This window comes from Diceros bicornis, chromosome 35 (genome assembly GCF_020826845.1).
Source record: "Diceros bicornis minor isolate mBicDic1 chromosome 35, mDicBic1.mat.cur, whole genome shotgun sequence".
Classification (NCBI taxonomy): Eukaryota; Metazoa; Chordata; class Mammalia; order Perissodactyla; family Rhinocerotidae; genus Diceros; species Diceros bicornis.
Window position 1 is genome coordinate 23,696,645 of NC_080774.1, and position 27,596 is coordinate 23,724,240.

Here is a 27,596-nt window from a genome sequence, read left to right on the forward strand (position 1 = left end):
TTAATTGGAATAGGAGTAGGGAATATTTCTTTGAGGAAATAATTTTTCATCTGAGGTATGAAGAATGAGTAAGAATTAACTAGATCAAGAGAGGATTGGTGGAGGGGAAAAAGCATTTTAGGCAGAAGGAATATCGTGTGCAAAGGTCCAGAATCAGGAAGAAGCAAGGTATGGGAAAACTGAGAGGGCAGAGAGTGAGAGTAAAGTAGAGGAGATGAGGCTGGTGCCGCTGGGCACAGACGGGGCTTGTGGGGTAGTGATTGTATTGGGAGGCACTCAGGGGGTCTAGGAGCCTCCTCAAATGGCCTGCCACAGTGGATGAGTGTGTGAGTGGAGGTGTGAGCATTTTTCTGAGGAGAGAGTGCATAGCTTTCATAGCTTTCAGGGTCTTACAGCTAATCTGTGACCCTTCTCCCTCCCTAGAAATGTAAAGAACCACTGATGGTGCATGCAAAGCCAAGGCAGAGACTGTGGACTTTTTCCTAAAAGCAGTGAGATGCCATTGGATATTATTAAGCCAAAAAGTAACATGGCCAGATTATAAGATCTACAGGGCAGGATTCTTATCTCCTTTGTTCATTAATGTGTCCCAAGCACCTAGAACAGTACCATGCATAGAGCTGCCACTCAATAAATAATTGCTGAATGAATGAATGTCTATTGTGGCTGTTGAATGAATGTCCATTGTATTGCATTATATTGTAATCATGTGCTTAATACCTCTCCCTTACAAAACTCAATCCTTGAAAACGACTGTGTCTTATTCATCTTTATATTACTAGAGATACGGTACTAGTGCCCAGAGCAGTGCCTGGCTTAAAATCAATTTCAAAATGTATTCATTCATTCAGCCAATAATTTAAGAGCACCTACCAGATGCCAGGAACTGGGAATACAAAGATGACTATGATATTGTCACTAACCTCAAGCAGTTTATACTCTAGATGAGAAGACTTGTAAGTAGGCCTGATAATACAATGTAGTAAATGCTACAAAAGGTGTAAGAATGGAACACAGCCCTAGGGATGTTAGAGAAGGCCAGTAGGCAGAGGAAACTCCAGGGCTGACCCTGGGCCTGGTGATGAAGGGAGGAGCAGAGCATGGGAGTGGGCATTGAAGGCAAAGTCCAGAGGGGAGCAAGCAGGGTCCTTTTGGAGACTTGCAAGTGGCTAAGTCAGTCTGAGGCAAGATGAAGCTGCAGAGATGGGCCAGGGCCATAAAGAGCCTGGCCTTTATCCTGAGGACAATGGGAAGTCATTAATGGATAGATGATGAATCAGAAGAGTGATGTGGTCAGATTTACGCATAAGACTACTTAGGCTCCAGAGTGGAGAATAGATTGGAGAAGCAGTAATAGTGGGAGTTCGAGACCCAGTAATTGGGAGAGATGATGTTGGCCTGGGCTAAAGTAGAGACAATGGCATTAGAGAAAAATGGATGGATTTGAGGGATATTAAGGAAGTAAAGATCAGCAGAAATGAATGATTAGTTAGATGTTAGGGTGAGAATGATGGAGTAGCCATGGATGACTCCCAGGTTTTTAACTTGAACACCTCCAGGGGGATCACAGAGAGTGAGAACAAAGATTGAGAGCAGCCTTAGAGAGGCAGATGATAAATTCTAATTCTGGACACATTTCATTTTGAGATTTTTTGGACATCCATGTGGAAACTTTTAGTAGGTGGTTGATTACACACATGGATTTGGAGTTCAAAAGGAAGATCTAGGCTGAATACATCAATGTGGAGGTCTTTGCTTATAAATGGTAACTGATTCCTAGGAGTGGATGAGATCACTCAGAGGGAGTGTGGAGAATAAGGAGAAAAGATGGCCAAAGACAGAACTCTGGGAGAACATTCAAGTAACAATTTTTTTTTTAATGAACAAATAAATAAATTAATGATAAATGGAGTAGTTTAGAAAAAGGGACCCCTTCCAGTGCTGTTCAGATACTGCTACCAAGTCAGCCAGCTATCCTATCTGTGCTTAAGGCAAAACCTGCTCTTTGACTTCTCAAATGGAGAATATGTTACCACACCAAAAATGGAAAGGAGGGAAATGTCATCCAGAAGAAAGCATATCTTCCGGGCTTTTTTCAGACATATATGTAGATACTCTACTCCTGAGGCTCTGTTGGTAAGTGGATCATAGTAGCCTCTTGTTAGGCTGTATTCAAGAAACATTTTAAAAACTATCTGTTTAAAATATAATAAGACATGCATTGGAAATCATTTGATGATCATTCGATGTTGCTCAAATCATCCAGATAATTGTCTAGCCTGCCTGATTGCTGGCCCTTTGCTTGCCTGGTTGGCTTTAGCATCAAATATGCAAACTCAGCCAGTTGGAATACACCTGAAAAATGTTTCTCAAATGTTCCTTTGTATGGGTAAATTTGTTGGTTTATATAGTTCATATAGATTATTCATCTATGTTAGGAATTGTCCCCTAACTGATCATTTGAACCCACTAGTTTTCTATAAACCATTGAGAGTTCCCAGGCCTCACTGGTTTCCTTCAGATTGTATACATTATTAAAGATGTTTTGATTAACTTACTATAATAAAATTACAGTTCTAACTTGTAAGAAGACTCTGATTTACTTGAGCAAAGAAGAAAAAGAGAACAAAACTATTAAACCATCAGGCCAACTTGTCATTTGAGGATTTGTACATCCCTTTTCTCTTCTTCTCAATGTATCCAGACTTGATAGAAGTGAGGATAAGTTTGTTTGAATGGAAAGCATGCCCAAGCAACATTTCTAGAAAAGCTGGATTTTACCAAGTACTTTTTCTTACAGCCATAATGTAACAAATTCATCTCCTAGATAAAGAAGTTGGTTTTTGTGCTTTGGGTTTTTATGTTGCTGTTTCCTTTCCTTTAGAGCAGACCATTTCAAACTTTTACATATCTAAGCAAACCGGTTATTTGATGAACAGCTCCATTTATTTTCTCACAGTTTTACTGTTCTGTATAGTTAGTTTCTTAGTTTAAGCCAAAGGGAATTTATGGTTTCTGAGATCAGGAATTCAACTGGTTTCTAAAACTAAAAAAAATTAGTGATTACATTAACCATTTGCAGATCCAATCTTTGGTTTGAAATGGTAATTAAATGCTTTATTGACTTTCCCACTGTTTTGAAGTAATATCATATCAATAATAATAGATTATTGATATGATATTATCTAATAATAGATAATAGCTAATAATCTGTATCTATAACAAAATATAAAAGGATAATGTTGGAACCTCTACTAGATATTCTGACAAGTCTTGCTTAAACATATATATCTTAGTCCATTTTCCTACCAAAGAAAGAACAGAGAACATAGAAAAACCTTTCCTCCCATCTAGTGGCTGGAAAATATAAAAATGTCCTCTATGTGTTTCTTGGAATTCCAAGCATTAGGGATTGTCTGAAAGATTATAATACATCTAGTTGTTCACTCACTTAAGCAAAAAGAAGTTCTAAAATCTTTGCCAAAGCTGAGCCTAATGGAGAAATACATCTATATGATGATTCACTAATCAACTTCCCTTTAATCAATAAAATCTACTTCTCTTCAAGCAGAAAGAAGGACCATGGTCCTTCCTAATTCATTAATTTGAACCCATGATGGAAAAGATAAGGCTATATGTTTCTGCTAATTCAAATTGGGACTTAAATTCTATTTGCCTCTAAAGCCATTAGTGCCTAGATCTCTCCTGACCCCTAATTGCTCCTTGTTGGCCCCACACCTTGATAACTCTTCCCTCAAGAGTTGGATGTGCTGAATTCACTAAAGAGAGCCAAAAAAATGTCCGTGAAACTGGCTGCCCTCAGAGGACATCAGCTCCTGAAACTTGGAATACCAGCCTCTGATACTGGCAGCAGGGCCTCTGTGCAGGGCCAAACCGCCCATAGGAAAGCAGGTTTGGATCCGTTATACAGCTGGTGGGATTAACGCTTGGCCTACGTGTCTTGTATATGCCTTGTGCAGATGTCAAAATCCCTGCTGAATTGTGCCTCTCTCTGGTGATTCTCACAGATTCAAAGAATGAATTTTGTGTGCAGTCAGCAAAGTTCTGAGAGCTCCAGGAAGAAGAGGAAGGTCAGCGAACCAGTGAAAGTCTTCATCCCTGACAGAAAATGAAAGTTAGATCCCTTCATTACATTTATGCTAAAATAATTTTATTTTGCAACAAACATGCATGAAGTGTCTTAGTAGGAAAGTAAGTTTCTATCACCAAAACCTTTTACTCAATTTGTTGCTCAACTTTTTTAGTCAATTTACTAAGTGCTAAATTACCCAGTAGGACTTGTGTTCACTTTGCCACAAGGAAAAAATGTCACCAGGGCTGCCTTGGGATAGCATTACTTCAAGGCTGAATTAGAGATGAGACATCCTTTATATTTGTAAAAGAACCACAGTAGCTATTTTGAAAAGAAATAAGCTGTTGTTCTCAAAGGAGAGAGGGTTTTCTTTGCATAATTAAACTCCCCAGGTATTTAGACTACTGTGAAATGTTTTAACTTGTTGTAACCTGTGTACTGGAATCCCTCTATAGCTTTATTGGAATTCCCACAGAATTGCATAGGATGTGTGTGGTGGTGCTTATCCAGGTGTGATTTTTGTGTTAACTTCAATCACAAGGTTGATCAGCTAAGTGTCAGACCAAAACGTACTCTCCCTGTCAAGTTCCTCACATCTGGCCCTAGGCCCTGTTCGTGTTGGCCAACCCGAGACTAGGAAATAGGCTGCAGTGCAGGAGCCTGGCACCTGTCTTAAGGCCCATGTTGAATGCTTCCCACCAAGCATTTCAGTTTATCAGTCTGTAACCTGAAGATGATGTTACTCGTCCCCTCCTTATTCTGGAAGAACTCTGATAGCTTTAATGATTAGTATCGAATGAATAGTAAATGACTAAAGTGTTATTTTTGTCATTTATATAACATGGAATTTAATAATTTAACTTAAACGTATAGAACCAATATGTTAAATGTTAAGTGTGTATGCTTTCTGGTTAAATAAACCAAAATGCAAGGTATTTTTTTTGCTCGTCTTTTCTTCTTCACTTAGATCAGTGTTTCTGCAAGTGTAGTAAGAACATCATACCTGGAGTGCTTGTTAAAATACATATTTCTGGGCCAGCCTCATTTCTATTAAATCCAAATCTCAAAGGTGGGGCCCTGTGGAAAGCTCCCTGGATTCTAATGCACACAAAAGATTGAGAACCCGGACCTCTGACCCAGACTAAGAAGAGAATCTCTGGAGCCAGACATGCGCTTAAGTCAGCAGAAGGCTGTGTGTTACTGTAACAGAGAGGAAAATCTGAGGGAGCTTGCCTGTCCAGCACCACCCTTTGCCAGAATCTCATCCATTTCTGACTGCACATAGGCAGCCTACAAACTGGGGTCTTGAACTGGGCTGTAGCACCAGGGCCTGCCAGGGAGGAGCATTTTCTCTTCTTCCAGCATGTTAAGTATACTCACATAAGCTTGCTCTGCTACTGAAAGGGGAAGGAGGGGAAAAGTATTGGGTTTATTATATCCTTGATAGAATTGTAGCCTGAGTCACCACAATTTCTTTTAAGAGAATCATATAAAGAGATTAGCTGTCTAGTAGAGGGATTAGGTTTATTTTGTGTCTCTCTAGAGGGTAGATCTAAGACCAAATTGGTGAAAGCTACAGGAGGTCAATTTGGCTCAGGATAAGGAGGAACTGTCTAATTCCTCAGGCTGTCAAAATTTTGAAATGGGCTGCCTTGTAAGATAGCGAGCGTACCCTCACTACCAGTGTCAGAACACAAAGGAGCTTTACAAAGACTCTAGGAGTCTTTGACTCTCAAAGCAAACTGATTCTGTGGAGTAATTAGTCACTCTGGATTTCAGAAGGAACCATTTTGTTTAAAAGAGAAATTTAGCTCTCAATCTATATTTACAATTTTCATAAACTTAGCATAAGGTTGCAGCTCCTCTAAGTCAAAGTCTAGAATCTGAGTCTGTCTAGAAATTTTCTATAGTGATTTTATTGTCTCAGTTAACACCCCTGTCCCCCAATGGAACAGTCTTTTATCGATGCCAATAGGTGGAATGTGTATGTCTGATGCAGTGTGTGTATGAAGCAGCAGAGAGAAGTTGCTGGGCTTATGCCCTTGGCTGGGCACACTGGGAAGGAGATCTGTTATCAAGAGGATCTGAGAACAATGAAAATGTGAACTAGCTGATTTTACACAGCAGAGCTCATACATGCAACCAGCCATCAAGATTGGAGGGTATTCAATTCTATTTACTGAATGATTCATTAGGAGGAAAAAAATCCTTTCTCTAGTCTATTCATTTCTGTCCTTAATAGTAATAGAATGAGTAAACACAAGTTCATCAAGGAGCTGGAACTTCAGTGAAAAGAATGAGAAATTGGCCCCGAGCTGGGGAGCCTGAGCTGTGCCACAGTAGCCATTCCCTGACCCTGACTGTGCTTATTCATCGGTGTGACTACAAAGATCAGATGAAGATAGCTTGGAAACTGGGACACTGTTAAATTAAAAATCATGCAGGGGAAATTTGACTTCAGCTGTTTGGGGTTTTTCTGTCTTTACAGAAAGTTGGCCTAGCTGGAGAGAGATGGGTTAGGCTCTTGATTGCCTCCAGCCTTTGAAGCCAGGCACCGAAACCGCACCTTCATTTCCCCTCTCGCAGGTCCCTCTGGTGTCTGGGTTCTTTCATTCTCCAGCTCACCCCTGCCAGGAAGAGGCTGGAAATGTTCATCAGTGTCAAAGTTGCACTCATACAAGTTCAAAGTTGTGGATGTGTTTTTAAAATAACAGTAACCATTAGAGCCAGTTTTCAATACCTTTAAAATTGTCAATTTATGGTTTCAAACCCAACAGTATTGGATCTTTAGAGATTTCCACAGATTCTTATAGTAAAAATAATTCTCAGTTATAATTATCATCATTCAGAAGGAGGACTCAGATGAAAAAATGAGACTTAAAACACTGTGCTTGTAAGAGTTAAGGCAAGATCCTCCCACTGTATGATTCTAGATTCTAGAGAAGTGAGAAAATGCCTTTGTTTGTCCCAAATGCATCCTCTTTAGAAGTTATTAGTTTATATTGAAAAAAAAGTAATATCTTAAGTGTGATTATGTGTTTGTGTAATGAGGCCCTGGCTGAGACTTGCTATACAGTTTTCAGTTTCTGTAGAGGATGAGGGCACCATTGAGGGCCTCAATTAATGGGCCCTTTGGTTATGCAATGGTAAAGCCAAGACCCTATCCAGAAATGGAGAGACTTGAGGTGCTAATCTGCTCATATAACTTCCCCTTGAGTGCACTGCATCTCTGCAAATAGAGTGTTACCTCCTGGAAGTGTCATAGTTGTTGAGACTGACTCTTGTAGGAGGTGGTGGGCTCACAAGGACTGCTAGCAGACTGTGTGGGGGGCGGTGGTAAAATGATCCCTGCAGCCTGGCCGGAAGTTGCACGTGAGATTTGCTCAATAGGGGACCCTAGGAAAAAGTCTCATTAAACATTTTAGTCTGGTCTTTAACTGTGCCGTGAGGCTCAGCAGTGCAAGAATTTCCGCGTGGCAGGAATGGAGAGGCAGGCTGATTGAGACAGCCAAAAACATCTAAGACAGACTGGTGGAGCATGGAACATTCCTTTGAGACTCAAATACTTAGGGGCAGAAACCTGGTAGAAGAGTGGACTTTGCAGGGTTATTATTTGGCTATTGCAGGACTCCCAAGGGCTGGAGAAGTCTGGGGTATCTAGGTTCCATTTGGATAATTACTATTTGGCTCTAGGGTAAGAGGACCAAGTTAGGTTTTCATTTTCCTTTTAGCGAGGTGAGTAAGAAAAGCCTAGGCTGCTGGCTTCAAAACCTGACTGCCATTTTCTAGATGAGTCAGGAATTCTCTAGCCCTCAGTTTACTCCATCTGTAACCTGGATAATCACGGTATCTACCTAGTATCACTGTGGTGAGGATTAAGCGAGGCAGTTTAGACAAACTGCCCAGCACGCATATAGTCAGTGCCCAACAGATGTTCATCATTATTGCTATTTTTTAACTCTTGACATATCTTCTTCCTTACTCTCAGGAGCTCAGGATCCCTGAGCTGCTTTTTGCCTACCCAAAGAGCCTGCATCAACACCCTCTCCAAGCCTGGGCCAGCACTTGGACCATGCTCCTGATTGCCTCTGTTCTGAGTACCCTCCCCACTCTTTTCCTCAAATCGAAACTCCCTTTCCCTCCAGACAGTTTGATGGAAGGGAAGCATCAGATTAAGCTTAATGTGCTTCCCTCCCACGTTTGCATTTTAAAACAGAAGCTTGTTAATAAGAAAAATGAATCTCACCTAGGGAAGGTGATATGAGAAGAGATTGAATAAACAGGGAAAAAGAACTTCCAAGGAGAACTTTGTAGCTGTCTTCAAATATATGTGAGGCTGTCATGAATTGCAGGGAACCACAGACACAATTTGTGTTGTTCCAAAGAGCAGAACACAGACCCAGTGGGAAGAAGTTGTAGGGAGGCAGATTCAGATTCAACATATTGAAGAATTTCTCTCCCATGCTCTAGCAAAGTATGGCACATGGAAGGTGATCAACATTTGAATGTTTTTGTTAGCAATTCGAGTTGTCAGCTGGTGACTGCTTCTGGCCATAATGAGTTCCCTGTCACTAGAGGTGTTCAAGTTGAGTTGTCCAGGATGTTGTCCCTTTGGATAAGAATTGAATCAAATGAACACTGAGGTCCCTTCCAGCTGTAAAATTCTATAACACTTCTATTAATGGTAGAATTTTAACAGAAATATTTTGGAGCAAAGGAACATTCTATAAGTCCTTTTCCCAAAAGGCAGTAGAGTGAAGTGGTTAAAACTGAAGGTTCTGGAGTTAAACATTGTCTGGGTTCAAACGTGGTCATCCTACTTACTAGCTGTGTGACTCTGGGTAAGTTCTCTCTCTGTACTTCGGTTTCCTCATCTGTAAAATGGAGGCCATAATAGTGTCTTCCTCAGAGTTGTTGTGAGAACTAAATGAGTTAGCTCAGGTAAAGCCCTTAGAAGAATGCCTGACACATAGAAAGTTAATGCTCAATACATGTTAGTTATGAGATATTATCTGATACCCTTGCCTTTCTACAGCTTTTTACGTCTTTTCATAATGTGGAAGAAGGTCCTTTGTAGCATAATTGACCCTGACCTTGCTTTTTCCTAAATCATATGCCAGCCATGGCCATTGTAATTAACCAGTGCACTTTCTATCTCCTGTAAGCAAGCTTTAAAGCCAAACAAGCAGACAGGGCCTGTGACGCACAGTTTATGAAGGATCCTGCTGATGAAACACAATCATGGCTGTGGACTCTTTAACCCTGCTGTATGCCTGGCAAGCGGTAGATGCCCAGTAAATGTTGTTGAATGAACAGATGAATTTGGCAGGGTTCTTATTATTTCCTACATTTTATTTATTTATTTTTGATTAGGTAATACATTCACATGATTTACAATTCAAAAGGAACAAAAGGCTATATAGTGAAAAACATCCCTCCCACACTGTCCCCAGCCACCCAGGTCCCCTCCCCATAGGTAACTACCATAGCCACCTTCTCATATATCTTTCCAGAGCTATTTTAGGCATAAATTAGTAAACATACTAGTATATGCACATTTGTTTCTTTCCCTCCTTTTTAAACAAATGGCAACATATTCTGGTCTAGGCATGTTTATTGACATGGCCCCAGAAGTGGGGGTGAGCATGGACACGCTAAGGAGGAATTAGAGAAGAAAGAGCTCAGAGACAGAAAATCGACCAGGGGACTTCTGCATTAATCCAGATGTAAAGTGGTTAGGGCCTGGACTGGTATATTAAGGGAGGGTAATCAGGGAAATTGTTTGAATGATTTTTTTTAAGCTTACACCAGGGTAACCGCCACCACAACCAGGATACAGAGCATTTCTGTCACCCCCGGAAGTTCCCTCATGTCCCTTTGTAGCCAGTGCCCCTACCCGGGCCCACACACCCACTCCTCTTTGTCAGAGTTTTTCGGCTTCTGTGTTTCAGGCCTACGTGACATGGTGGGACCTCCACTCTGCAGAGCTAATCATAGCATCAGTCAACATCAAGGGTGCTTACTCTGGGCCAGGCCCTTTACTAAGCACCAACATGTGCTCATTCATCTAATCCTCTCCACAACCAAAGGAGGCAGGTACTGCTGTTATCTCAATTTCAGATGAGATATCTAAGATACAGAGACGTTAAATCACCTACCCAAGCTTACACAGCTAGTAAATAGCAGAGCCAGAATTTTGAACAAAGCTACCTGCTTCCAGAGACTATATGTGAAAATAATCAAGAAAATATTCAAACACCAACAGAAAGACTTCATTACTATTTAACACAATCAAGGGAGGAAAAAAACATCCCAGTAGGTTAATATATAACGGGTTTGTCCACCAGTCCTCAAGTGTGCTTTAAATGGCTGGGAGCCTTGCTTCACAGGTGTTAGTCAGTCAAGCAGGCAGAGTTTCATTCCCTCGCCTTCAACGTGCACACCAGCCACCCTGCTTTCTTCTAAGAAATTATAACATTTAGAACTATCTCTTTATGTTACAGAACTGGTGTGGTCAGGGCATTACTGAGAATGACAACTATCTCTGCCTATCTATGGGTCCCAGAATACACATGTCATTCTGAAACCACAAGGAATGTGGTTAAGTCCCCTGGTCACATTTCTCAACAAAGATTTATCTGTTCCACTCTTGCCTCCAAAGAGCTTTTCTCCTGGACTAAGATGTTAATTCATAGTGATGTCTGCTAATGGGGCTTCCCTAAAGAGGAGCCTATTAAGGGAATTAATTACATTGCAGGTTCAGAAACTTCCCAGCATAATGAAATGGCTCCCCAGCTGTAATGGTATGAGAAAGAAACCACTGAACTAAATCATAATGGAGACAAATTCCTATCAAGTGAGAGGCAAGTTTGCTAAGGTAAAACTGCAGACCCTAGGAGAAACAGGATAATGAAAATGTGAATGATGAAACCAATTTTCACTCACTGATGGGGTTTTATTAAACATAGATCATATTTTTCCAAACATTTCAAATTATTTATTAGCACCTCTTATTTGAGGCCTATATTTGCCACTTATTAATATTGCCAATTAACCTTAAAATGCAATTTCGATGTGTTTTTTAAATAAGAAAATAGTTATGTCCAGTCAACATAGAATTAAAGAAAAAGGATTTAGGATGCATTAGGCAGCATTCAAATTCGAAAGAAGGTGGTAGAATTATCTTTTCTGGAAGTCTAGATCGGTTTCAACGCAGTGCTGCCCAAAGCCAAGGGGTAGACTCCTCTGTATGACCCGTTTTCACATTGTCCAAATCTCCAGAAATGACAATAGCAGAAGAAAAAGATAATGGCAGAAGATTAACTGTAGTGCTAGGGATTGTGCTAGTTACTGGTAAACCACCAATTCTTCGGTTTCTAGATGGTGGTGCAGGGTAGTGTAAAGCGGAGAATTTACTAGAGATTTATCAAAGCCTGGATTTTAATCTTAATCCTGGTTCTCCCTTTATTTCTGGAAGAGTCACTTATCTCCTCTCTTCCCCTGTTTCATTAGCTGCAAAATGTGGATGGTGACCCACCTAGGGTTGTTAACCACCAGGAGGTAGAAGTGGTGGGTGATGACAGACAGTCTACTCTAGATCTGGCGTGGGGCCTGGAGTCCCTCTGCCTGGGCTCTGGGATCACTTGCAGGAAGGATGGAGAGCCCATTCATCAGTGGTTCCAGAGAGAGCCTGACCCCCAGGAGCCAGGGGGGACCAGACCAGTTCTCTGGCCCCTCTTCCAGACATTGAGATTATAGTTGAGCAAAAGCAAGATTCATCTGAACCTAGTCTATGGTTAACAGAAACATGGGCTTCAGTCAGAATGAACTCAGCCTTAAGGATGGGACCCAGGGGAAAGTTGTTTTTTTAATTAATCAAACTTATTTACAATTACAGTATACATAGAACAATCATTTGCATGCTATAAACTCTTAAGAGATTATGGTGATGATATATTATGTAAAGTGACTGTGAAAAGTTACAGAGGTTGCAAGATGATAAAATATTTTTCATTATCTTGCTATTGCTTGGATTTTAAGTGTTTCTTAGAATGGACAAGCTACATAAAATCTAACCTAGTTCTAGCTAAAAGTCTAACAGTTCTGATGGAAACTGTTAAACCAATTCTGTAACCAAAAAGATAAACAGCTTAAAACTGCCAGGTATCAGTATTATTGTAATATTCCCTTTATCAAAAACCTATAACTGAAATTTATAGGTAAGAATTTACAGTAAGCAGCAAGTACTTGGAAACTTGTCAGTTAAGGTTTCTCATTATAGAAGAACTTCTGCTGTAAGCTTTTTAACCCTCTAAAGTCAGAAAATTAAAAAAAAAAAAACTTTCACAATTAGTTTCTAAGGAAATTATATAAAGGTCATGATACTAAGAGAAAAGCTTTAGACTGTCATTTCCAATAGGACATAGCCTCCTAAAGAGAAAACAACCTGTTTTTTTGAGGGGGAGGGGTATATATAAATAACAATCAAAATCTATTTTCTCAATATATTTCTAAAGAAGATAGTTTACTAAATCACTTTAAAGTAACTTCATTTCCTGCTGCTCCTCCAACCTCCTCAAAATTGAGAATACAACAAATATTTGCATAGGTTTATTATTCACATTTAATCATGAATAATTCACTTTGTACAGACAGCTGGGTAAACAAGAGATCTGGAGTTTCCTTTTTCTAAAATATTTTTCCCTTGGCTGAAAGGAAACAGCATCAGTGTGGTTTTAAATGATTTTCAGTGCCATCTTGTCCTCCATCCCCCAGGCGGGAGGCATAACCTACCCCCCCCCCCCCCGCCCACCCCCCAATCCTCTCCCACTTTTGTTCCTTTTTTTTCAGTTTATTTCTTTCTGTCAGTTCTTGGGCTACACCTCACCAACTCATTTTTTATTACAAAATTGAGCTCATTCATTCAGTTGTTTCGTCTGCAAGACAACATAAAGTATATATTTATGGATTTGCTTTTGTGTAGATACTCTCAATGTTGGGAAAAGATCCTTCCGAAGTCATTTGCTTCGTCATTATATCCTTCATCTTCTCCTATCAGTCATTAACAATTTCACAATTATTTGACTATCTACCACAAAGCCGGTTCTCATTTCCCTCTGCTCCTCCCAGGCCTACGTGAGGAAGTGAAGCACGTATCACCGAACACAGGTTTACACAGGGCATTTCAACCCGGGCAAGGGGGCATAATTTACCAAAGGGCAAGGATCCTTCCAGTCCTGTGAACGTCATGAATCAAATCATGATAACACAACTTGTGGTTTAAGAGGGAATTAGGCTTGCCGTAATTCAGCTATGACCAAATGGCCTGCAGGGGGGTCGGGGGGGGGGGCGGTCAGAGTATACCCTTGAGAAATCCCTGGTCTTTGTCATGACCTGGCAAGTAACTAAGAATTTTAGCCACCCATCGAATGTCTTGCATCCACCCTCACTATATTAGCTGAGGACAAACATATGCTTTGGGTTATATGTATCCTCTCTTTAGCAACACGTATCATAAAATATGAATGCCATAGAAATATGGCCAGTAGCATTCTAGAGAAAATTAATTATAATTTGACCAAATTAAAAATTGTTTTCTTCATTTAGCAAACGCTAGATAGTGCTAGACATTTTCTAAGGACTTAATACATATTAACTCTTTAATTCTCATAACAACCCTATAAGATAGGTACAATCCTTATCCCCATCTTAGAGATGAGGAAAATGAGGCACCCAGAAATTAAGTAATTTGCTTAATATCACCACAGGAAGTGGTAGAGCCAGGATTCGAACCGGGCAATCTGGCTCTAAAGTCTGTGCTTTTTAACCACCATGCTTTACCATCAGTATAATACCTGCTAATGGTAGAACATTTGGAAAAATAAGGAAAGTATAAAGAAAAAAAAAATACCCATAGTCCCACCACTCGTTTTGGTGTATTTCCCTTGTGTGTGTGTGTACACAAAAGCATTTAATTTAGTGGACTCTCTCTCTTTTTTTTTTTTCAGTTAGCTATACCTTATGAACATTCTCCCATAGAAAGATATTAATTTGATTAAACATTCAAACAATTGTCTTAGTCTAGTTTGTCAATAGCAGCCCAGCCAAGTCTGTAAACACTTATGATTGGTGGGGTGGGGTGTGGGCCTGCTGATTTAATTGATGCCTTATTTTCCTGAGCTCATAGAGCTTCCCTGAAAATGGACTCAGCTTGTTTTCTTTTAAGCGACCTGAAAAAGTGTTGTAGCCTAGAAACATAGCGTGACTTTTCCCTTCAAAGCATGTCATGTTACGTCCACTTCATATTGTTCAGTTTCTTAGGGGCGGGGCAGAGGGGGTGAGTCTTGGTGCAAATCAAAATGTAGGCTAGTCAACAGGAAACCTGAAGTCCTTGATACAGCACAGTGGCCTCTAATCATATGCTGGCATGGTTGCTTTCTTTTCTTTGATAGGTGTTGCAAAAATAATAATTATAAGTGTTCGGAAAAAAACCAGTTACCTGGTAAACAAAATTGTTATATGCCAAGACATTAAAGAGCAGTTTCTGAAGCCAAGACAGTAGTGGTCATTGCTACGCCCGGTGACAGCTTTTGGCCAAGTCACATACCATCCTGTCAACAGCCAGAGAGGTAAATAGCACAGATATGTGCTAACCTAACCTCAAAACCTCTTGGGAGCACAAGGAAATTGACTTGAAAACTCTCTTTTTTCCTCCTTGTTAACTGAATTTCTAGCTCTAATTAAAGAGGCAGAAACAGAAAACAATATTCAAAAGGGAAAGTCAAAGAATGACCGCCACCTCTGAAAAAAAAACGTTAAGTCATCGAGTCATTTGAAACACAGCTGCATCAATCCTCACTCTTTCCTCAAGCTGTTTTACCCATTTGCACTTGAGGAAGTGGAGAGGGGGGCCAAGGGCCAACCTTCTTAAAGGGCCCTCTCGGGAATGCCTTTCTCATGCACATAAATATCCACAAGAAACTCAACTCCTGGAGTTTGCATGCAACTGAGCTGCTCTTTCAAGCTTCCTGTCCAATGTTTTAACTTGAGTTGTGCTACCAGAAAATCAGGTGTATCTCAATTGCTAAGTCAAACTTGGCTTTTTTTGGAAACCAGAATTCTTGAGCCCCTAAATCCACCTCCTCTTTTTTTTTCCCTTTAAATTACCTTTTGTCTACAGTCGCTGGTCCTAGGTCCCCTTGGAGCTGCTGCTGGCAGGAGCTGTTTGAAATTTAAGATGCAATACCAGGCAGCCAAATGGATAACAGGAAGTTTTTCTTTGATCCTAAAACTAAAGTCAAATCTGTTTTCTCTTTCTTCCTGTTGCAAGTGTTTTGAAAACTAGTTCTACTTCTTTCTGAGTCTTCTAGTCCTGGGAGAATGACAAGGCACTGGGACAGGGAACTAATCAGGTCATCCAACCAATAGCTTGTTATCTGTTGAGAGTCACCACTTCTCTCAGATTCCATAGAGACTCCTTCCAGGGAGGGGTTGAAGATTCAAGGAAAAGTGAGTGGCGAGGACCAGACTAACAACCTGTCGCCAGAGAGGACTTGAGTAAATAATAACTACCACTCAGGACAATGTAGAATCCTTTACGTAGGATCTACAAAGTGCTTCTAATGTATATCACTTCGTTGAAGTTTCACAATTGCCTCAAGAGGTGGGTAGTGACCAGTGTCCACAGCCCAGAGAGGTGTAATGGCTTCCCCGAATCACATAGTGTATGCAGGACCTGGGTCTGAGTGCTGTGACACACGAACCATGGCCTTGCTCTCCCCTCGCTCTTAGACCCCCTCTTCCACACCTTGTCCAGCTCTAATGTAGCGCCACATAGCGTCAAAGGCTATCTTTCTCCAAGGCTTACTGATCAGTTAAATGATTCTGTTAAATAGTCAACGTTTTGGTCCTGGTGTCCCTCTACCTTGTCCTGAATGCTCCTCTCCTAAGAGTCCTGCTGCCTACTGTCCCCCTACCTCCCATTCTCCCAGGACTCCCTGAGGCACACCACACCCAGGCCTGCTCTCCTGGATAACCTCTTGTGCCTTGAACCTAGACCTTTTCTCCCACAATTAAACTCACTTACCCTGTGTCTCATTTCTCTGAGTCCTACTAGGGGGCCAATTTGTGCTAAGAGACTTAGAGCTGGCAATGACATAATAGTCTAATACCCCAAACCCCTCGGGACCACTTATTAGCTATGTGAGCTTGGGCAAGCAATTCAGCCCCCCCGAGCTTCACCTGTGCAATGGAGATAATAATTCTTTACAAATGAGGATCAAGTGAAATCATTCGGAATGTTATATATATCACCTGAATTCCTTCTCTTCCCCCTAAACCCTTCTTTATCTCCTAAAGCAAATTTCAAGCCACCATCCTCTCTTGCCCAGATTATTGCAGAGGCCTTCTGACCAATCTCTCTGCCTCCAGATCCGGTCCCCACCACATATTCTCCACCCTAGCCAAAGAGATCTTTCCAGAGTACAAGTATGATCAGATTTATCCCCTACCTAAAACCTCCAGTAGCTCCCCAGGGCCTCAGAGTCAAGTCCAGACTCCCTGATGTGGCCCATGAGCTCTGAATGCTCTGGTCCTTGCTCACGTCACAGGCGTCCCCAAGGCTCAGTGCTGCATGTGGGCCACATATGGGCCACGTTTTCCTTTACCTCCAGGGCACTGAGCAGGCTGTTTTCTCTTCTACAGCAGTCTCTCTCCCAGTGGCTTTTCTAATTTCTATTCATTCTTTTCATTCTATTCATTCATTAGTTAAGCGTCATTTTCTCCAGGAAGTCTTCCTGAGTCGGGTCAGATGCCTTCCTCCGTGGCCCTCCCCTGTCCTCCTTCCCATCCCAGCACCTGGAACACACTGTAACTGCTGGCTGCCCACCCCTTGCTTGCTGGTAGCTCTCTGGGGGCCTGAACCACACAGATCCTTAGCCCCACTCCTGACTCAGGGCAAGCAAGAAAGGAATGAAGGAATATTCCTGGCACCTTTCCTGAAACACATAAAGTGCTCAATTATTTAAGTATGTTACTCTTACTTGAAAATATTTGCGTTTCAAAATCCCCACCCTCTTCTTTGCATCTCAAAATCCCCTCAGCCTTCAATGTCTTATTCCAAATAAAAGAGTAACTTTGGAATATTAAGTCTGGCCGATGAATATGGTATTTTTTAATTCCAAAGGGGAAAAGGGGAACTCATAATAATAATAATAATAATAAAATAATAATAATAATATCATAAGATAATTCACATTAATATTTCTATGGCATATTCATACAAATATCTCAATTTATTCTTAAAATACTCCTATGAACTGGATTGGACTCATACTTTACAGGGTATATTAGTTATAACTCTACAATTGCAAGTGGCAGAAACCATGCTGGGTTAGCTTAAGCAAAAAAAAAAAAAAAAAGGAAGAGGATGAGAATCTGTTATAACTGTGCAGGGATGTCTCATGGAACCCAAGGCGTGTAGTCAATTGTTGGAAAGGGACTGGAGCTAGAAGCTGCCAAGGCTTTAGAAAGCCAGGGTTTCATGTTTCTGCTTCTTCCCACACATACAACTCATTCTTCTCTCTCTTCATAATGGCTCTTTCTGATACCCAGTCCCTTGGCCAAAGATGGCCGCCCATGGCTCCAAGGCCAACAGTCACAGGCCCAGGCACAGGAGGAGGCTGACAGGCTGTCCGTTGGACCAGGCACAGGTCCTCAGGGGAGATGGTCTGATGGCCCAGCTGAGTCAGGTGGGGGTGCAACTGCAGTGACTGGGCAGGGGTGGGAATCGCACTGCACAGGGGCCCATTCCCCTGACCCTGCGGCCATGAGGAGTGGGGCTGGGCTCTTCCCAAAGAGAGGGGTCCCCTACAAAGAGGTTAAGGGACTTGTCTGCGAGCAACCGAGGCCCAAGTGGAGCCATGATGAGCTGGTAGGAGTCAGACACCAGCTTTGCCCTCAAGTCTGCAATCATGTTTTACAATCAAGAATCAGAAATATTGAGATTAGGCAGAGTTATGACATATGGACCAAAATATATATTCTACAGTGCACATGTAGAACTAAATGTACACACCAAATGCTCATTTACAGAGATGGCCGATCGGCAGCTGGGCAGGAGGGACAGCCAAAGCTCTATGGAAACACTTGCCAGAGCTTACAATGAAATTAAAACAACCTTATGTTAAATCTCAAACAAGAGAATTCAAAACCAGTTAAGTTTATACAACAATCATGTTTAAAACTCAATGATAATTTCAAAAATACATTTAGTAATTTTGAATTACTAAATGTAATTTTGTAGTAATTTTGTATTACTAAAATACATTTAGTAATTTTGAAATTCATTTAATTTCAGTAGAAGTGGTTTTTAATATTGATCCTACTGGTTTTAAATTTGCTTTTAAGACCTCTATGGACTCTTAGAGGCAAAAGAGACAAAGCACGTAGGGGCGGGGACCCGAGTCCCCTTCGCTCTGGGCCTCACACCCGTCCACCTGAGAGTCCCCACTGTCCCTCTATGAAACCCTGGCATTCTTCTGAGCAAGGGTGCAGCCCAGTTCAAAAAGTCTGTGGTCTAGCCCTGATGGAAGAATGAGGCCCAGAGCAGTAGTTCTCAAACTTGAATATGCAAAACACCTGAGGAGCTTTTTAGAAATGCAGATTCTCGGGCTCCCTTCCCAAAGATGGATCCAAGGAGTCTGCCATCCCCCCAGGTAGCCCAGCTGGTTCTGATGTAGTGGTTCCTCCAACCCACTTTGTTGAGAACCATCAGTCCAAGGTCACTAGCTGAAGAGCCAGAACTAAGACTGAGGTTTCCCGATGTCTAGTTCAATGCTTTTCCCACCATACTTCACTGCCTCTCCAACTCCCCAATTGTTAAAATACAAACTTCACTATTATAAAAAACCAGAATCAATCAACAATGAACGGATAAACAAAATGTGGTATATCCATACAACAGAATATTATTCAGCCTTAAAAAGGAAGGAAATTCTGACATATGCTACAACATGGACAAACCTTGAGGACATTATGCTAAGTCAAATAAGCCAGTCATAAAAAGACAAATACTGTATGATTCCGCTTATACGAGGTACTTAGAATGGTCAAAATCATGGAGACAGAAAGTAGAATGGTAATTATTAGGGGCTGTGGGAGGGAGGAATGGGAGTTAGTGTTTAATGGGTACAAAGTTTCAGTTGGGGAAAATGAAAAAGTTCTGGAGGTGGATGATGGTGATGGTTGTATAACAACGTGAATGTACTTATTGCCACAGAACTGTATCCTTAAAAATGATTAAAATAGTAAAATGTTATGTTATATATATTTTACCACAATAAGAAAAAAGAATCAAATTTTTCTTTACACTTCAGGCAGATTTCATTTACCATTCTGTAGATGGGAAGGCACATTTACAAATCAGCTGGCTTCTGGGTGTGGGTTCTGGACATTAAGTTCACCCAGCTGCTTTAACTGTATGCCTTTGACCAGCCCAGAAAGGTTCTTTCTTGCGGCCACTCCCATGGTGCTGCCTTTCGATGCCGCTATAAAGTTCCACGTTGCTCTGTTCACGTCTCAGCCTAATACCTGCTAAGGGGGTAACAGAGGCAACCTCACTCCAGTAAGGCTTGAGGCGCTCGTGTCATGGAGGCTCACCCCAGAGGAAAGAAGAGCATAAGGAAATGAGGGAAGGAAAAGTGGAAGCTGGAAAGAAACTCTGGAAATGGTGAAAGAGGCCCCGAGCTCAGATGAAGTAAAAGCCAGGGAAAGTGTTAAGATCGAAAACTTCAATGTGGCCCTTTTGTGAGAACAGCTGCAGCATGGCAAGTTCCTACAAATATGGATGGACATGTTTGAAGATAGTGAAGCACTGAATGGAAATAACTGGAAAATCGGCTTCCTCCTAATCTCTGAATGTCCTGTCACAGAAAAATCATAAGAGCAAAGCTAAGAGCAGGCTGAGAAGCCACCTGGTGTAAGTTCTTGGTGATAGCTGGAAACTCAAATTCCATTCCTAGTGAATAAAAGGGGCATGAATTGCCGTGAGCAAGAGAGAGTGAAGAAAGAGCGAACAAGAAATGAGCGAGCTTTCGAGACTGACATTGTGATGAGTTTTCTCCCCGGGCTCTGAGAAGTTTATCTGGTGGTCGTAAGTTCATGGCATTGGGCAATTTTCCAAACATTTGGGGAAGTTACTCATGAAGAAGAAGCCAGCTCCAGACAGCTCATTGGGAAATGTGGAGAGTCAGTGCCTGGGTGGTTTTCATACTAATCCAGGATTTATCAAAGCTCAGAAAGCAAGCAGCAGAGAGGGGTTTTATAATGAGACGTTTTTATGATGAGAGTCATCGGCATTTCGATAGAAAGGAAAGTTTCTTTCTGGTCTGAGGGAGGTGGCAGGTCCCGGGAAGCTGGGAAGAGGGGGGGCTCCTTTTGTGAGAGCTGTGGCAGGTCCAGGGGATCTAGCAGTGGCAGATTCATTCCTTTCTGAGCCCCCTCCCCTCCAGGGTACAAAGTTTTCAATTGCAGTTGGGAGGAATTGGACTCAATGATCTAACTTTCTTTTTGTTTTTTTGCTGGGAAAGATTCGCCCTGAGCTAACATCTGTTGCCAATCTTCCTCTTTTTTTTTCCTCCCCAAAGCCCCAGTGCATAGTTGTATATTCTAGTTGTAAGTCCTTCTAGTTCTTCTATGTGAACCACTGCCACAGCATGGCAACTGACAGACAGCTGGTATGGTTCCGCGACTGGGAAGCAAACCCGGGCCACCAAAGCAGCAAGCACTGAACTTTAACCACCTGGCCATCAGGGCTGGCTCTAGAACTAACTTATTCCTCTCAAATATGGTAGGTTGTGGCATCAGCATCTCAGTCAGATTCTGATGCCACTTGAGGGAAGGTAAATGCAGGTGGACTGCATTTATAACATTGACTTATTCTTCCAAAGTTATATGGAAATTAAATCATTTTAAATCTACAAAGGTAAAGAAGCCCTACTTGAAATCTTTTGTAAATCTAAATATGCTTCTGAAAGGTAAGTAAACCTTCTGAAAATATTTTGCTTGTAGCTCTGAATTTTGATTTGTCTCCTCGGCCGCTGGAACATTCAGGATGTTGTCAATGTTGTAGTTTAGATTAATCATCTTTCACTACCCATCTTGAGTTCCCAGAATGTTACATCAAACAGATTGTTTTCCCTTAGTGTGAAAAATCTAATAATTCTACAGGTTCCTTGAGACTTTATAATACTTTACCAAATTTTTCTTTTACCAAAAAAAAAAATTTTTTTTTAATTTCCAGTCACACTGGAAGACCACATCATTGGCCCTTGAACACAGCTTAGGCTGAAGTTTTAATGAAGAGCTAGTCTCTGGGCATAAGTGGATGCTGATTTTCAGTGGTCAACTCAATCCACACACCTTGTTGGGACAGGGTTCCGTGCAAGGCACAGGATGGGCATCAGGAGAGGAAGGCCTGTGCCATTCAGAAAGTCTGCCCGAGTGGCAGCGCCACGCCCTGAGGAGGGATAGGGTTAACAAATACCACAGGGACCCAGAGCATAGAGAGGCCTGGAGTGGTGAGGGACAGCTTCACAAAGGGGGTGACTTTTGAGCTAGATCTTGAGGGGAGCTCAGAATCTGGATATTCAGAGTTAGGTAGGAAGAGCATTTCCTCCCAGGAGGAACAGAGGAGGGACTGCTCAGAGGTGTGAGGATGGAGGGATGTGTGGAAACAGAAAATAGACTGATGTGGCAGGGTTTCCAGAAAGGAGAGGAAGGTAGATCCTGGAAAAGTTTCAGGAGAAATTATGAATTAAAGATTTGTAAACACTTATGAGAGAACAATAATTGTTACGAGTCACTAAGCATGGATTCACCAAGAACTAGTCATTTCCTGTTTTTTGTAAGGTTGCTAGACTGGTAAACTAGAGGATGTTGTCAAAGGGATTCTTGTGATTGGCTGGAAATTTCTATGGTCCTGAACAGGAGTGGAATGGAAGGCCCTGAATTCTACGTGCATCGCATTTCAGCAGGGCATCTGACAGAGCTAGCCTCAGTGAGATTCTTGTCAAGAGCATGCTTTGTCTGAGTAAACGTTTGTCCCAGAGAGAGCTGTTGATGGATTGACGGTAGGATGGAGGGTGGGCTCTAGGACTGACAGGGGCTCCACGTTTGGCCCGTTTCTTTTTTCCATCTTCATCGATGTTTGCCAGTGACATAAGGAAACACACAGGATGCCTCTAACAGTGTTTCAGATAAGATGAAACTGGAAAGGAAAAATAAATGTATCAGTTGATATATCAAAAGACATCTCTTTGGCCTAGAATGATGGACAAAACAAGCAGCTGAAATATTAGGTATAAATGTAAACTACTGTATCCGGGGTCAAAAAATTGACTTCTCAAGAAGCAGGAGAAATATTTCTCAGCAATAGTTGAGGTGAAAAGAGACCTTTTAGTCTACCACAATATGACTGTATTTAGTAAACATACAGTGTCTTATATTCTTTAATTCAACAAATCCTTAGTTAGCCCTCCATATGTGTCAGGCACTGGGTTGGTCAGTGAACACACTGGAGAACACAATGGGCAGAGTTCCTGCCCTCGTGCAGCCTGGGGTTTACTAGGGGAAAGACACAAACACACAAAAAATCACTACAACTTGCAACAGGAGCCTGGAGGGACACAAATGAAGGTTGGAAAGAGAGTGAGGAGGGACCCACTTTTCCTGGGGTGGTCAGGGTGGGCCTCTCTGATAAAGTGGCGTTCAAGCTGAGGCCATGTGAAGGGAAGGACAGGGAGGGAGGCAGAACATTCCAGGCAGGATAGAGAGTGCATTGGCCCTGAGTGTAGAAGAAACTGTGTTCCTGGAAAGACCAATGAGGCTTGTCCATATCTGTGGCTGCCAACATCCATTGTCCCACTCTTCCTTAGTGATGGGCTGCCTGTCTGTGCTACATTTCCCAAGCTCCCTTGCAGCTGACTATGGCCATGGGACTGAGTTCTCTCTAGTGGAATGCTGACCAATGGTCTGTGTTGGGAGCTGGGGTCCTTAAGAGTTGGGCACACCCCTTCCTTGTGCTTTTTCTTTTCTTGCTGGCTGCATCTGGGACTTGGCAACAACCCTTCTTGGGCCAGAATACCTCATGGAATAGCAGAGCCTGGAAGGAGCTTGAGTCTCTGAATGTCTGCAGAGAGCAGGGCCACTCAATAACCTGGATCACTCAACTCGGACAGTTACCTGAGAGAGAAAAAACATTCTATATTCTTTAAGCCACTGAATTATTGTCACATCTCTTACCTAACCTAACTATTATAAAAACAAAGGAGAAACTAGCTCCACCAGCCAGTTGACATTTAGAACATTGCATTTAGTTCAAAGGGTCACATTTTTTTTTGGTGAGGAAGACTAGCCCTAAGCTAACATCTGTTGCCAATGTTCTTCTTTTTGCTGAGGAATATTTGGCCCTGAGCTAACATCTGTGCCCCTCTTCCTCTATTTTATATATGGGACACTGCCACAGCATGGCTTGATGAGTAGTGCATAGGTCCGTGCCTGGGATCCGAACATACAAACCCCAGGCTGCTGAAGCAGAGTGCGTGAACTTAACCACTATGCCACTGGGCTGGCCCCAAAGCGTCACTTTTTTTTTTTTTTAAGAGACATTGACCATTTGAAGCAAGTCCAGGGAAAGGTAAGGACAATGACATTTAGGAATTGGAAAACCAAGTCAATGAAAATCTGTTAAAGACACTGCAGTTGTTTAGTCTGGAAAAGAGATTTCTCTGGGGTGGCATGATGGCTGTCTTCAGACACTGAGGAAGAGGAATGACGCTGAATTGGAGTAGCTCCTAGAGGACCTATGAGTGGCTGGGATTTATGATGATACAGATTCTGATTCAACATAGGGGAGAAGTTTCTAACGATTAGGGATGATTTGAAAAAGGCCAGATTGCTTTGAGTATCAGAGGCTTCTCTCCTCCGTTAAGTCCAAGCAGCAACTGGCTGCCCACTTGCGAGGAGAGGTTTACAGCGGCGATTCTGGCATCATTGTGGAGATTCCAGTGAATTCTAGGATTTTAGGAAGGAGAGGTGATAAATAATGCAGGTTGAAGCCAGGTCATAATGGGAATTGAATGTCAGTTTGGACTGAATCCTGGAGGCAAGAGGAATCTCAAAGGTTTCTGAGCAGAGTAGTAACATGATAAAAAACACTGCTTTGGCTAACATAGAGGGGAGAAATCCTGATTTTCACAGCCCACATCGGTCATTTGATGCTTGCATTCCCTGAACCAGTAGCTAGCTATTGAAGGAAAGCCAAGAGTAAAGAATATTGATTTTCATTATTTTATTCTTGAGATAATACAAAAAATATTTTGGGGCTAGCATTTTTTTTTTAAACTTATCTTCCAAGATGAATGATCCTTTTAGTCTGAGGAACCCAAAGTACTTTATACCCTCATCTCATTCAGGCTTGTCACGTATCTGAAGTGCTATGTCAGGGGCAAAACTGTCAAACCTCCTCTCTCAGATAAGGAGAAGGACTCACAAAGAGGGCCAGTGAACTGTTCAAGGTCACGGTGAGTCAGTGGCAGGGCAGGCTCCTTGACTGAGGTCTCCCACACTGCCCCAAGCCCATGCTAAGGGTGCCCTCAACTAGGAATGTCTCCCACGTACCAGAAAAACCAACCTGAACCAACAGTCTTTCCAGAGTTGGAAATTACCGGAGACATTTCAAGTTCAACAAATTTCATTTTGCAGCTGAGGAAAGTGGGGCTCAGGGAGGTCACACACGCAAAGGCCTAGCTATGACTTGAACACAGGATTCCTTGTACTAGATCTTACCATCCCGCCTACCGGTAAAATGGTAGGCCCAGGAAAATCCCCCACACAGTTACCTGGAATCAACTGGGCCATGACCATGGTCTCCACTGTCTGGAAATACAAAGGCTTATATTGGCTTTGGCTGCCAAAGAGAGGAAATATTCTACCAGCCTTGAAAACTCAGAGCTGAGGGGGGTGGGGAGAATTGTGTGAGGCTTGTACTACAAAGTCAAAAGGGAAAACATGTGTTTCACATTTGTCCTGGGATGGGAAAGAAAAACTTTTCCTTTCACTTAATCTCGGTTTAAACAAACAGAGAGACTGCCCTTTCTGTAAACTCACCAAACGTCAAATATTGTTCACTAGCGTGGCATCGGCTTACTAAGCCACTACAGAGCCACTTTCCTCGCGTAATCCCCTCAATTAGAAGGCATTTCAGCTTGAAGAGGGGCGACTAAAATAATACACATTTCCTCTGATGAGTTGGCCAAGAGTCAGCTGATGGAGTCAGGTTTCCAAATCTATAACCTCTGATTTCAGCCAGAGACCCGAGGCAATACGGCTTCAGGCATGACTCAGGATTTTGGGAGTGAAAGCAAGCACGTCAAGTGATGTAAGAAAATTCCCCCATTCCCCCATCCCACTGGCGTCCTCCTCTCTGGGGAATTCAGTCTGAGAGCATTGTAGGGGGAGGGGTTGCCGGTAGCTGGGTGCTTAGTTGCCCGGCACACCTTCTGTCACCATTGCAGGGGCCAGCTTCAGCGCCTGACAAAGGAAGTACTCAGTTACAATTACTTTCCTGTTGGCCTGCGAGCTCGGATAATTGCTTTGCGATGTGTGTGTGAGAACCTCATAAAGTAAACCAAGAAACACAAGAGCCAGGTCTGGGCAAAGGGGAAGTGTCAAGTGGGGGAGGCGAGTGATGCAAGCCTACCTTTGAAGTCACTCTGTTTGTGAAAAGTCTGCTGTGCTCTCTCTTAAGGAAACTTGGCTGGAATGAGGTTTCTGTGCATGTGGGGTTTAGGGCTATTGTTTTTGGCTCCGATTTTCACCTCAAGCCCTAGCTAGAACATGTATAAACCCCATAACAACAGCCTGACATGAAATTGCTCACCCTTGCAGTTGCATCAGGGGACTTTTACTCAGGCGGATTTTGAATGCCTCATTGTTGAATAGGGCAGGAAGTTTACTCTCAATGTAAATGAGGAATCTTTATTTTTTTCTCCTTACCTCCTTGGAAGATTTCAGAGGCCTGCCTTGTCATCCCTAGACTAGCTCCTTCCATGAGAACAGCTGTGGCCCAACAGTGCTGCCCAGGTTCCTTCTCAGAGTAGGGGTTTTCTTAGGACCAGGGTTTTAGGCAGGGTTTTCCCTGGAGGTAACACTGGGTGATGGGCTAAGGGTCACCCAGGGACAGGGAAGGGTTGGAGCTTCTGAAAAGGGTTGGATTTTTTCGTTTCAGTTTTTTCAATTCCAATCTGGATCGAGGTTTGTTTCTTGCACACAGAGAGAGGGAAGCCCCATCCCCAAACCTTATGATGTTTTTTTCTTGGGCTACATCACCTGGTGACCAGCTCATTGGGAACAGGGGGCTAGGACTCTGAAGTCAGAACGTGTCTGACTAACCAGCATCAGCAAGAAGATGCCTAATTCAGAACCATGACCCTACCCTCCATGGGAGCAAATCCCTGAGAAGGATAGAAACTTCTAGAAAAAGCCTTGTAGGCTCCCCCATCTCACAAGATACTCTGTAGGCAAACTCTTAAAAAAAGGCACAAGAAGAAACTTCTCAACTTTTTGCTGATGCCCCCAGCCAAGAGACTGGCAGAGAGAGACCCTCAAAGAAAGAAGGGGTTCATAACATTACTTTTAGTGAGAGGAAACCAGATAAGAATGATGAAGAGGTGAATGACAGGGATACTGACTTTGTAGGATGAGAAAGCCCTAGTTTGTTTGGTTCTGTATCTCCAGAATCTTTTTTTCCTATACATCCAAAAAGAAATCAATAATGGGTTAAAGAAAAAAGAAAATAGTTAAGCACTTGTGCATAAGCCCTAGAGATTAGCCTAAGGCTGAAATACCATCACAATTGTCTTCTGCATACGACTTCATCAACACATCCACAAGAGTCATGATGACACCGGACAGCATCTAGACTAAAGATTTTTTTTTGTTTAAAATGGCAGTATTGACCACAGTTTTTACATGAGTGTAGGTATGTACATATGTGTGTGTGTTTTCATTTGCACCAGGTCAGGTACAATTCAGCAAGAAGGGGCAACCTCACTCCTGGCCCGAGTTCTATTTTTTCTGCTTTCACATTAGAGTCACCAGCAGAGCGTTAGCCACAAGACACAAATGCTTGAGTGCCTGGTGTCTCCCCCAGAGATTCTGATTTAATTGGGCTGCTAGGATCTGGGCACAGATTTTTTTTTACATTTTATTGAGGTTATAATAGTTTATAACTGAAATTTCAGTTGTACATTATTATTTGTCAGTCACCGTATAAATTGGGCACAGATTTTTTTTTAAAGCTCCGCAGGTCACTATAATGTGTATCCGGGGTCACCACCCACTGAACTAGGCCAGCCCTCTAACCCAGCCTCCCTCCACTGGCCCACAAGATCAGCCATAACTTGCCAGCATCTTGCACAACATCTCTCTTACTGGGGCACTGGCG

General features: G+C 42.2%; 1 protein-coding gene across 1 annotated transcript in view; it reads left to right on the forward strand.

The window, feature by feature from the left end:
* Nucleotides 1-4,330, forward strand: part of HORMAD2 (HORMA domain containing 2) — a 75,398-nt gene extending 71,068 nt beyond the window's left edge. Inside the window, exon 10 of the mRNA XM_058532293.1 lies at nucleotides 4,029-4,330. Within this exon, the coding sequence (XP_058388276.1) occupies nucleotides 4,029-4,133 (105 nt within the window). The 3' untranslated portion in view covers nucleotides 4,134-4,330. The remainder of the gene's footprint in view (nucleotides 1-4,028) is intronic.
* Nucleotides 4,331-27,596: the final 23,266 nt, after the last annotated feature.